At 34.8% G+C, this 12,566-nt stretch overlaps 2 protein-coding genes across 5 annotated transcripts in view; one reads left to right on the plus strand and one right to left on the minus strand.

Annotated features, from left to right (window-relative positions):
* LOC6046910 (coronin-7) overlaps nucleotides 1–12,566 on the plus strand; it is a 58,320-nt gene that overhangs the window by 14,706 nt on the left and 31,048 nt on the right. For 3 of the 4 annotated variants that reach the window (XM_038248793.1, XM_038248786.1, XM_038248791.1), the window contains exons 2-5: nucleotides 1,877–3,007; nucleotides 9,136–9,288; nucleotides 9,496–9,987; nucleotides 10,215–10,517. In XM_038248793.1, coding sequence (XP_038104721.1) covers nucleotides 1,958–3,007; nucleotides 9,136–9,288; nucleotides 9,496–9,987; nucleotides 10,215–10,517 — 1,998 coding nt within the window. In that variant the 5' untranslated portion in view covers nucleotides 1,877–1,957. The remainder of the gene's footprint in view (nucleotides 1–1,876; nucleotides 3,008–9,135; nucleotides 9,289–9,495; nucleotides 9,988–10,214; nucleotides 10,518–12,566) is intronic. The other variant, XM_038248800.1, reaches the window with a different exon arrangement.
* The window catches only part of LOC6046915, a 52,710-nt gene that overhangs the window by 13,875 nt on the left and 26,269 nt on the right, over nucleotides 1–12,566 (minus strand). The gene's annotated exons all lie outside the window — the stretch shown is intronic.

Genomic DNA, 12,566 nt, shown 5'->3' on the forward strand with positions numbered 1-12,566 from the left:
GAACTTTTCATCACTAATATCGAAAAGTAACATTTTTCAATATTTTTTTTTTCGTTTTGAACGGTGAATTTACTAAACACATGAATGTTTGACATAAAATTCCATAAAAATAGCGTTTTTTGGAATTGCAAAAAATGTTGTAGGCAATTCGATGCAAAAATTGATTTCTTCGGCACACGTCGTGCTACTACTATTCAAGCATTTTGTGATACTTTTGTTTCGATATTTCAAAAATCTGGCTTGAAAATTATTTTCATTACCCCTTTTGTATAAAAACATTTTTAAAATTTCAAGTTTTTGTTAAAAACGAAAATCAATATTAAAGTTTCAATTAAATTTTAAGACATTTTGAAAAGATATGAATAGGGTTTTCTTTGGAAATATTTCTGAGTTCCTTTTATTTTATTTTTTGTTAACAAAATATAATGCATCGATGTTCCTTAAGTTAGTTTTTGTTGGCTAGGTTGTCAGCCCAGTTACCGAACATGTACTGTAGCTATTTAGAATACATTGTATAACGTTAATTAAGGTATTTTAGTCGTTTTAATGCAAACTTTTAATTCTTGGACCACAGATCGGAAAATACACTGAAACTTTAGGTATAAAAATCATAAATTCATTGATATTGCAGGATAATTTCGTATTTAACAAACTTGTCAGTTTCAAAAACCCTAATTTTCTGCAATACTGACATTTTAAACCGTATTTTTGTACAAAATTTCTGACAGCAAATTTATGACAAAAGTTGAATAGACAAAAGGTCGAATGTTGTTTTTTTATATTTTTTTAAAGAAAAAAATATTTTTAAATTAGCATAAATGCAAGAATATTGAAAAACAACTATGAAAAGGTGTTTTAAGCGATTTTCAGTTAATTTCACTACTATTTTCAATACAATTGAGAAATTTAAAAAAATGCCCTTGGGTTACATAAACATAAAAAATAAGACCATCAAGGATAAATAAAAAACGAAAACTTGCCAAAATATTTAAGTCCGACTTTTACTCTTTTTTTTAACTGCTTTTAATTCTTTTAAAATAGCGAAAAAGTCACTAACATATTCCAGCTATCATGAATAGCGTGTTTCTAAAGAATAGATAAGCTGACAAAATATTTGAGAAGTCGTGTTTTATTCATACAAAAAAGCTGCACATGTTTGAAAGAATGAAAAAACACACAGTAATATTACTACCTTCAAGAATAGTTTGTTTCTATATAATGGAAAAACTCCGAAATATTTTTAAAAGTAAGACTTTTTTTCATTAAGAACATTAAGAATTTTTACTAGCATGAGCAGCTAGTAAAAATGGGATAACTTACAATTTTATTACATGATTTTTTTAAGAAACAGAAACACTTAAAAAAAAGTTTAGAAGCTGCGCTATTTATTGAAAAGAATTTCTCAAAACTCATAGAATAAAAATATTTTGTAAGAAAAAAAAAAAAATAACAAAAATATTCTGGAAGTCTGACTTTTTCTGCATACATTTAATTACAATCAAAAATATATTACAGAATTTTATATCAATTTTCCCACATTCTTTTTGGCATTCGACTATTTGTCCATTCGACCTATTGTCCCACATCTACATTTGTTCGAGCCAACCCAGAGTTCCCTTGAAAAAAATGACACGTTGATACCAAGATACGATCCAACTAAAAAACAAAACATTTGTAGTGTGCCACACTTAAGCCAGACCTACAGTGCTAAAGTTTACCGCAGAGGCGATTCGTTTGAACAAATTTAATTGGGACATGAAATGAATTATGACAAAGAAAGACTTCTTCTTCGCACTAGATGAAGTTGTGGCAGATCTTCCGGGGTAGTCAGAGCTCAGACGTCCAAACTAATTCCGACCCCTCTTTCCACTTCCAGATCAACCCGCTTCCCAACTAGCACTCATCTACCGGCAGCAGCAGCCCACCCCGTAGCGCACGCGGGCAACGCGACAGCAGCATGGCATGGCGATTTAAGGCATCCAAGTACAAGAACGCCGCCCCGATCGTACCGAAGCCGGAAGTATGCATCCGCGACATCTGCGTCGGCTCGTACCAGACGTACGGGAACAACATCGCCGCTTCCGCTGCCTTCATCGCGTTCAACTGGGAGCACGCGGGCTCGAGCCTGGCCGTCCTGCCGATCGATGACTGCGGCCGGAAGAGCAAAACGATGCCGCTGTTGCACGCCCACTCGGACACGGTGACCTATCTGGACTTTTCACCGTTTCACGACGGGTTGCTGGCGACGGGATCGCAGGACTGCCTGGTGAAGGTGTGGCACATTCCGGAGAAGGGACTGGAGAGTTCGATTTCGAATCCGGAGTGTTCGTTCTCGACGAAGCAGCGGCGGGTTGAGACGGTCGGGTTCCATCCGACGGCGGACTGTCTGCTGTGGTCAACGGCGATGGGCTGCGTCAGTTTGTGGGACTTGACGAGTCAGCAGGAGTCCTTTTCGAACAATGAACATCCGGAGGTGATTCAGTCGTTGAGTTGGAAGGGCGACGGGAAGTTGTGCGCGACCAGCTGTAAGGACAAGATGGTGCGGATTTTGGATCCGAGGGCGGAGTCGCCGATCTCGCTGGTCGCCGAAAGTCACCAGAGCATCAAGGACTCGCGGGTGGTTTGGTTGGGCGATCAGAACCGGGTGCTGACGACCGGGTTCGATGCGGCACGGTTGCGGCAGGTGATCATCCGGGATTTGCGGAACTTTGCCGTGACGGAGAAGACGCTGGAGCTGGACTGCTCGACGGGAATTCTGATGCCACTGTTTGATCCGGACACGAACATGTTGTTCCTGGCCGGGAAGGGGGACACCACGATCAGTTACCTGGAGGTGACGGACAAGGATCCGTACCTGATCGAGGGCATCCGACACTCGGGTGAGCAGACCAAGGGAGCGTGCCTGGTGCCGAAGCGGGCGCTGCGGGTCATGGAGGGCGAGGTGAACCGGATTATGCAGCTGACGTCCAACTCTGTGATACCGATCATGTATCAGGTGCCGAGGAAGGTGAGTGCGGAAAAACGTTGGCGACGTCGAAAGACGTATGATTGAAGGAACAAAAGGTCAAAAAAAATTGGTAGTTCTAAATTAAACCAATGAAATAAATGTTTGATGATCTTTACCACTTCCGATTAATAAAAATTTTTAAATTGTAGGATCCTAGAATTTTCGTATTTTTGAACTCTAAAATTTTATTGTCTTAGGACTTTGGATTTGTTAAACTTCAGACCCGTTAAACCCGTACAAAAGCTTTTTTTTTTTTTTTTTGGGAGGGTGATCCAGCCGCACATCGTTGATGTCGAAACCTCTAAACTGGGCCCTCGTCCTGTCACGTCCGTCAGTAGTCTTGTCGTACATTACAACTAGAATCAGATCTGCCAATGAATTAGTACACTTCGACCAAATAAACACTGACGCTGTATGGATCTGACTCTAGAATAAATGCACAGTTGTGTGTTATTCATAAGTCCAAAATGTTCAATTATTCATATAAGTCCAAATATTCATTTGCGGATAACTACCTAACTTGAATTGAATACAAGATTTAAAGCAACCTATCCGAAAGCTACTCTTATCTCAAATCCCCGACATTTTAATTATTAACCAAAAAAAACGTTTCTTTTAAAACCTGTCTGGCTTCTTTTAAAAAACAAAAAAAAAATAACAGTTGATATTTTACAAGTCGTGAATTGAAAAAGAGACGACCATTTGTTCGTCAGAATTCCAGTAGATCCTCGATTCGCAACAATGGTCGATACAATCATAATCCGACAACCGTTAGTTCAACAGATCAACGAATTTAGTCCGATATCATTTCACTATTGATTGATCGAGACTCTATGGAAATTTTGACAAATCAGAATGGTTTTTATGCTACTTGAATGAAAATCACCGATTCTGATAGAATTACTAAATTCACTGTTACTAATTTTGTCCCTAAATAACTAAAGGCAAAGTATAAAAAGTTGATATTTATAGTTAAAATCCTAAATTCTACAAACACTATTTTTTAAACCCGCATCCTAACCTGACACCCAGATTAAGATAGGGAAAAATCACATATGTAGCGGTTCATTGTACAAATGTGATATTTCCACTATCAGAGAACCTCCTTGTCTCGATGACAGCTTACCGGCCATCGATTAAGCCCTGAGACTACGCCAAAGTGGGTTCTCGCAGCATGAAGTGGTGTCCATGTGTAAAAATGGAAGCTTCAGCAATATACTGAACACTTCGATTTTAATTCCACATCGAATCAAATCATACTCTTTGCCAAACAAGCATCAAACCTATGACACTCATTATGACAAAGCCCAGGGCCGTTAAACCCGTACAAAAGCTTAGAACAGAATTTTAAAATATGAAGGAACCCCGTGCAACAAGGTTTTTATAACTGATAATTTAAAATTAAAAATTTGAGAAATTAAAAATTGAAGAATCTCAAAACTTAACAATTTTTGAATAAAGATGTTCAAAATGTTTGAAAATTATAATTTTTTTGGCAGTAGAACTTTAAAATTTATTATTTTAATTTTTTTTAAGAAAATCGGAATTTATGGGATTATTTTTTATTTTTTTTTCAATATTTTTAGATGTTTTTGATAGATTTTTAAATTTAAGAAAGATTGAATTTAGAATTGTAGGCTCAAGCCTTGGAATTTGAGAATCATTGATTTTTAAAACTTCAAAACTATAAAATTCATGAATTTGATAAGTTCATAATTGAGGAGTTTAAGAAATCCCAACAATTTGAGTATTTTACATTGTAGAATAAATAAAGAAATTTAAAAATTTATAATTATAATTCCTTAGAATTTAAGAATTTTGGGTTTTAGAATATAAGTAAGGTTTAAGAACTTCATTATTCAAGAATTTTAGAACTTGAGAAATTAATAATTCAAAAATTCTAGAATTACGTTTAAAGAGTTGTGAAATTTAAAAATTTTATAATATTAGAATTGAGGATTGACTGCAGAATCTTAGAACATTAAAATTGAGAAATTAGGAATTCGAGAATTCTAGATCTAAAATTTTAGAATAGTAAAATTTATGGGTAATTCTCTACCAACTCACACGAAATCGGGAAAAGTTGCCCCGACCCCTCTTCGATTTGCGTGAAACTTTGTCCTAAGGGGTAACTTTTGTCCCTGATCACGAATCCGAGGTCCGTTTTTTGATATCTCGTGACGGAGGGGCGGTACGACCCCTTCCATTTTGAACATGCGAAAAAGAGGTGTTTTCAATAATTTGCAGCCTGAAACGGTGATGAGATAGAAATTTGGTGTCAAAGGGACTTTTATGTAAAATTAGACGCCCGATTTGATGGCGTACTCAGAATTCCGAAAAACGTATTTTCATCGAAAAACACTAAAAAGTTTTAAAATTCTCCCATTTTCCGTTACTCGACTGTAAAAAATTTTGGAACATGTCATTTTATGGGAAATTTAATGTACTTTTCGAATCTACATTGACACAGAAGGGTCATTTTTTCATTTAGAACAAAATTTTTCATTTTAAAATTTCTTGTTTTTTCTAACTTTGCAGGGTTATTTTTTAGAGTGTAACAATGTTCTACAAAGTTGTAGAGCAGACAATTACAAAAATTTCGATATATAAACATAAGGGGTTTGCTTATAAACATCACAAGTTATCGCGATTTTACGAAAAAAAGTTTTGAAAAAGTTACTTTTTGCGTTTCTCTTTGTTTCGTCGTCCGTGTCTGTCGCGGGTGACCATGAACGGCCATGATCAACGACGACCAACTTTTTCAAAACTTTTTTTCGTAAAATCGCGATAACTCGTGATGTTTATAAGCAAACCCCTTATGTCTATATATCAAAATTTTTGTAATTGTCTGTTCTACAACTTTGTAGAACATTGTTACACTCTAAAAAATAACCCCGCAAAGTTAGAAAAAACAAGAAATTTTAAAATGAAAAATTTTGTTCTAAATGAAAAAATGACCCTTCTGGGTCAATGTAGATTCGAAAAGTACATTAAATTTCCCATAAAATGACATGTTCCAAAATTTTTTACAGTCGAGTAACGGAAAATGGGAGAATTTTAAAACTTTTTAGTGTTTTTTCGATGAAAATACGTTTTTCGGAATTCTGAGTACGCCATCAAATCGGGCGTCTAATTTTACATAAAAGTCCCTTTGACACCAAATTTCTATCTCATCACCGTTTCAGGCTGCAAATTATTGAAAAACACCTCTTTTTTCGCATGTTCAAAAATGGAAGGGGTCGTACCGCCCCTCCGTCACGAGATATCAAAAAACGGACCTCGGATTCGTAATCAGGGACAAAAGTTACCCCTTAGGACAAAGTTTCACGCAAATCGAAGAGGGGTCGGGGCAACTGCTGTGTGAGTTGGCGGAGAATTACCCTTATGAATTTTAGAATAAGGGATTTTATTAATTTAGAATTGTTTTTTTTTAAGAATTCAAGAAGCTCAGAATTTAAAAATGTCAAAACTTTTGAATTTTTGAATTTAACGCTAAACATCAACAAGAGCTTTGGCACCAAGATTTTTGTTACAGACTTTTTAGTATCTTCAATACTACGGGAACTACCGATTTGATTCTTTATTCATCCCCTAAAGTACTTTCTTCAAAGTTATTTACAACAAAGTTTGACTTTCTTTTAAAATCAGATTGTTGCAGGATTGGGTCCGTAAGTATGACAATTTTGGAATGAGAATACAACAAATTGGTTGCTGTGCACCCTTAAGAAGTTTTAAATTATTGAAGATATTTTTTTAGCAGCTGAGCTTTGAAATTTTTAATTTAACGGTGCACATCAACCAGAGCTGTAGCACCCAGATTATTGTTACAGAAATTTTAGTATCTTCAAAACTACGGAAACTGTCGATTTGATTTTTTAGTCATCCCCTAACCTACTATTTCCAAAATGATTTACAACAAAATTGGTCAAATTTTATAATCAAATTATTTCAGGATTGGGTCCGTAAGTTCAACAATTTTGGAATAAGAATACAACAACTTCCTTGGTTGCTGTGCACCCTTAAAAGAACTTAGAATTCTGGATTATGTGAGAATGTTGGGAATTTTGAGGATATCACAAATTTTAGAATTTGATAATTTCATAAGTCTTTTGTAAATTATTTTTAGTCGCAAAATTTTAATATTTAAGAAAGTTTGAATTAAACATTGAAGATTTTTTTTTTAACCTGTAAATTTGAATATCAGAATTTAAGATTGTTATTATTTAGTTAATTCAGAATTTAATAATTTCAGAATAAAAATAAGAAAAAAATATGTAAGATTTCATGATTTTTATGTAGAAATTGTAAAATTGTGGAACTATTTAATTAAGAATAGAACATAAAATTAAAATTTCATCATTAAGAATTTTGGATTTTAGAACATTAGAACGTAAGATTTGAGAACCTCAGAATCGAAGAATTTTATAACTTTAGAATTTGAGAAGTTGAGATTTCAAAAATTGTAGAACTAAAATTAAAGATATGTAACATTTTAGAATTTTATAATGTAATAATCATAAATCTTTGGAATTTTAGAATATAAGAATTAGGGATTTTGAACTTCAGAATCTTAAAACTTTAGAATCAAGAAATTAGGAATTTAAGAACTAAAGTTTTAGAATTGTAAAAATTTGGAATTTTATTATTTAAGTTGTTGTTAACGTGACTTTAACCTAGAGAGGTCATTCGTCACTTTATTATTTAAGAATCTTACATCTTTGGAAGATAAGAGTTCAGAGTTTCAGAACTGAGTATTTAATTCAATCCAATTCATTTGGTGTTTATTAGAATTTAATAGTTCTGCTCCAGGACATTACATTTGTAATTCAGATTTGGAGAACCATTCAACTGAGATCAATTCATAAGTCTTTACAGGGAGGTTACATGTTTCTAAGATTAGATTTTGCTAGCTGCGTGCTCTTTTAGAGAAAATTGAGTATTTATGAATTTCATAAGTTTAAAATTTTACATTTTACATTTTACATTTTAAGAATTTTTGAACCTTGGAATTTTTAAACATTAGATTTAGAAATTAAACATATAGGATTTCAAAAATTTTGGAATCAGATATTTTAAATTTTATTTTTAATTTTATAATTTGAATATTTATTGATTTAAGAATTTAGAGTTTTCCGAAATAAGGAATTTGAGAAAAAAAAGATGGCAAGATTATTTAATTGTTGAGTTTAATAATTTGAGAATTATAAAAATGAAGAATTTTGGAATATAATGGCCATGGCCATCAGAATTAAAATATTTTTGAACAATGGAATTATTAAATTTAAAAATTAAAGAATTTTATTATTTTAGAAATTTACAGTTTTATAATTTATTTTTTTATAGAACAGTATTTAAGAATTTCATTTTTTTTATTTCCTGATCCTGTTTTTTAATTTTATAATTATAATAAATGCTAGTTGTATGAATTTCATGATTTTGAAATTTTACAATTTCCAAAATCTGCATCATGAGTACAGAAGACGTTATTTTTTGGCGGATTTTAACTAAATTATTGTTTTGAGTCGGGTTTAACATCGTTCAAATTTCGGAAAAAATGTAAATTTGTGTATTTGAAAAGCGGCAATTTGTGTAAACTTATGTTTTTCTTTTGACTAAATCACTAATTTAGTTAAAATCTGTTAAAAAATAACGTCTTCTGCACCTATAAAGCAGATTTTAAAAATTCTAAAATTGAAAAAAAATGTGTAAAAACTACTAAAATTTTCACTAAATATAAATATTTTTAAATACTAATATTTTCATGGTTGTGTAAACATGACATTTTAATCAGATTTTCCTAATTGGAGATTTTTTTTTGTTTTATAAAGCTACTATAATTTCATAAAAAGCCATATTTTTTGAATTATCAAATTCCGTTATTTTTAATATGAGCATAAAACTACATAAATTTTTGTACCGAATTTTCATGATTTTATGCTTTTAAAAATAAAATACTTGAAGTTTAGAATAATTTAGAAATTATATTTTTTTTTCAAATTTGAATACAACGTTGAACAATAACGTTAATTTGTGAATCGATTTCAACCTTTTGTCCACTCTAGAGTTCTTATCGCACCCAAATCGCACCTTCCAACTTGACCTTACACGAATTGGTATCCTCTTTCCAGACCTACCGGGACTTCCACAGCGATCTGTACCCGGAGACCAACGGGTTCAAAACCGAGCTGACCGCCACCCAGTGGCTCAACGGAGTTAACATGGCCGTTCCAAAGATTAGTCTAGACCCGGCGAAGCGCGAACTCGGCGAGCAGCCCATCATTGTAAGTTCCCTCGATCCCGATCGCGTAGTTGTTGTGATTTCCTTCCCTTTCATCCAGGCTCAAATACTAACCGAACCGATGTGTACATAAACAATGCATTTTCATCTCTATTTCTATTTCCATCCTGCGCGCCTCTAACCCACAAACATACTATCGCTGCCCTTAAAATCTTCCCTGAACAAAACATAACCTAAAAACCAAACCTAGATTCTAAGAGGTAACCTAACCGAAGTGGTCAAGAACATTGCCAACAAGTCGAAGAACGCGTCGACAACCAACAACTGCACGGCGGCCAAGATCGACCGCGAGTCGGCGGTGGCGGCCACGACGATCGTCAAGCCGACCTTCGTCCCGATCAAGGACAAGATCAAGCAGATGGAGCAGCAGTCGCACAGCGAAAAGAGCGAGTTCGAGCAGCGCTTCAAGGAGGTCACCACCAAGACCAACACGAACGCGGAGTTGATTCAGGACGTGGCGGAAGCCAACGGGAACCATCCGGAGGAGGAGGTAGGAGATGATCGTCGCGACAGCATCGAGGAGTCCGATCAACCGGGCGAGATCACTCCGCCCAAGCCGATGCCGCGGACTTCGCGGAACAACTCCGTGTCCGAGCAGCTATCGGGAGCTGCTGGAGATGAGCCGGTCGTGGCGGCTCCGAGGCCGGTGGCCCGTCCCAGGACTACCGCTACCGGATACAAGGTTTGGACACCCCGCGAGTTGTTGTTTGGTTGGTTGTCGTAGGTCGATCGCGCACACTGCACGATTTCTTCTGTTTGCTCAGCACGTTTCTTCCTCCCACCACTGTTGTTTTCAGTTTCATCCCCCAGAATATTCTTAGTGTGATCTCCAGTAGACGTTATGCACCCGTACTCGTAATCCTCATCCGACAACCTAACCTCAATCTCCGTTTTCCACCATTTTTCCAGCCCCGCCTCGGTCCGAAGCCGTTCAGCAGTACCGGCTCCTCGGCGGAGTTCTCCTTCGACAAGGTGTTCAACGTGCCGCAAGCGCCCGGCTCCGAGAACGGCGAATCCCAGCGGGACTCCAACGAGAACAGTCTCGCGTCGAACGGGAGCGTTGACGAACCGGCGTCCCACGAGAACGGTAACGGTAAGGTAGATGGGGAGGCGGCTTCCGCTGAAGATCTGCCCGATGAGGTTCCGCTGCGAGCGAAAGAGACGGAAGAGGAGGACAAACCGAGGATCATCTCGACCGCCGAGCGGAGAAAGGTAATTTTTGGGAGGTTCTGCCAGCATGGTGTCGATTCAAAATAGAATAAAAAAATCACTGACTTTTCCCTGACTCCACAAGATGGCCAAAATATTGTTTAAAACATATTTTTTCGTTTAATTTTATGTTATTTTTATCAAATCCAAACCACAAACTTAATTCGATTTTAATACTAAAGCATATGAATTTATTTTGAAAAAAAATTAAGAATTTAAAAAAAAAATTAAAGAATTTTAGGAAATTAAAAATGTTTAAGAATTGTAAGAATTCAAGGACTTTTATAATTTTAAAACTATGAAAAAATTGAAGATTTTCTAAAATTTAGGAATTTATTTATTTTAAAGAATTTTGAAGTTATTTTATTTTTTTATAGAGCAATTCCATGTCAAATAGGGAATCGGTTGTACCCGACCCTCTCCGATTTCAATGAAACTTTGTAGACATGTTATCCTACGCTTATATAAGCCATTTTTTGTGTATATGGAGCCAGTTACACTCGATAATGATATTTGAGAAGGGCGTGAATGTTTTAAATATTTTTGTATTTCATAATTTCGAAGCCGTTGCATCGTATCAAAAATTGGTCAAAGACAAACTTGTAGGAAATTTGACGGGCTTTCCGAAAAAAATACACTGAAAGAAAAAAACACTCTACTTTTATGAGATTTTTTGATTTTTAAGTTTAAAAGTCAAATTTGAGGGTGAGCCCACGATTTTTTTTCGTTCAAAATTTTTGTAAATAGCCTAAGATGATACAAAAAGACTCACGAAAAATGCAGGATGGAGCAACTCACCTAAAAAAAAAACAAAAATCATTTACTAAAACAGTTTTTTCAAAAGTGCTCTAAGCATCAAAATTTTCAAAATCCGAACATGAGAGTCGATTCTCCAGACAATTTTACATAAAAGTCTCCATATTGACCATTGTCCTAAGTCCAATCCTTGTAAAGTTACAGCGGTTTTAAAAATAAAAATGTTGAAAAAATAGGTTTTTTGACGGTTTTTCGCAATTTCTATATGACAGACTTGATTTTTGAGTCTCGAAAAGTTTTTTACCGGAAAGCTCGTCCAATTTCCCATAAGTTTGTATTTGACCACATTTCAATTGGATGTATGGGCTTTCAGATATAAGCTAATTTACTATCCAGGTTACTATACAACACTGAAAAAATATTATGTTTTCAGTTATGAACAATGTAATTAGCTTATATCTGTAAGCCCATACATTCAATTGAAATGTGGTCAAAGGCAAACTTATGGGAAATTGGACGAGCTTTCCAGTAAAAATATTTTCGAGACTGAAAAATCAAGTCTGTCATATAGAAATTGAGAAAAACCGTCAAAAAACCTATTTTTTCAACAATTTTATTTTTAAAACCGCTGTAACTTCACAAGGATTGAACTTAGGACAATGGTCAATATGGAGACTTTTATGTAAAATTGTCTGGAGAATCGACTCTCATGTTCGGATTTTGAAAATTTTGATGCTTAGAGCACTTTTGAAAAAAACAGTTTCAGTAAATGATTTTTGTATTTTTTTAGGTGAGTTGCTCCATCCTGCATTTTTCGTGAGTCTTTTTGTAACATCTTAGGCTATTTTCACAAAAATTTTGAACGAAAAAAAATCGTGGACTCACCCTCAAATTTGACTTTCAATCTAAAAAAAAATAAAAATCTCTTAAAAGTGGAGTGTTTTTTTCTTTCAGTGTATTTTTATCGAAAAGCCCGTCAAATTTCCTACAAGTTTGGCTTCGACTACTTTTTGATACGACGCAACGGCTTCGAGATACAGTAATTTTTAAATTGCAAAATACAAAAATATTTAAATACCTTACGCCCTTCTTAAATGTCATTATCGAGTGTAACTGGCTCCATATACACAAAAATGGCTTATATAAGCGTAGGATAACATGTCCACAAAGTTTCATTGAAATCGGAGAGGGTCGAGAAAAAAGTACCTAAAAAATTCCTGTTTTGGGCTGGAATTGCTCTATAATTAAAAAAAATGATTTTAAATTTTTTTAAAAGAATTTTATGCATTTCAAAAT

Source organism: Culex quinquefasciatus, chromosome 1, assembly GCF_015732765.1.
Source record: "Culex quinquefasciatus strain JHB chromosome 1, VPISU_Cqui_1.0_pri_paternal, whole genome shotgun sequence".
In the NCBI taxonomy this organism is placed as follows: domain Eukaryota; kingdom Metazoa; phylum Arthropoda; class Insecta; order Diptera; family Culicidae; genus Culex; species Culex quinquefasciatus.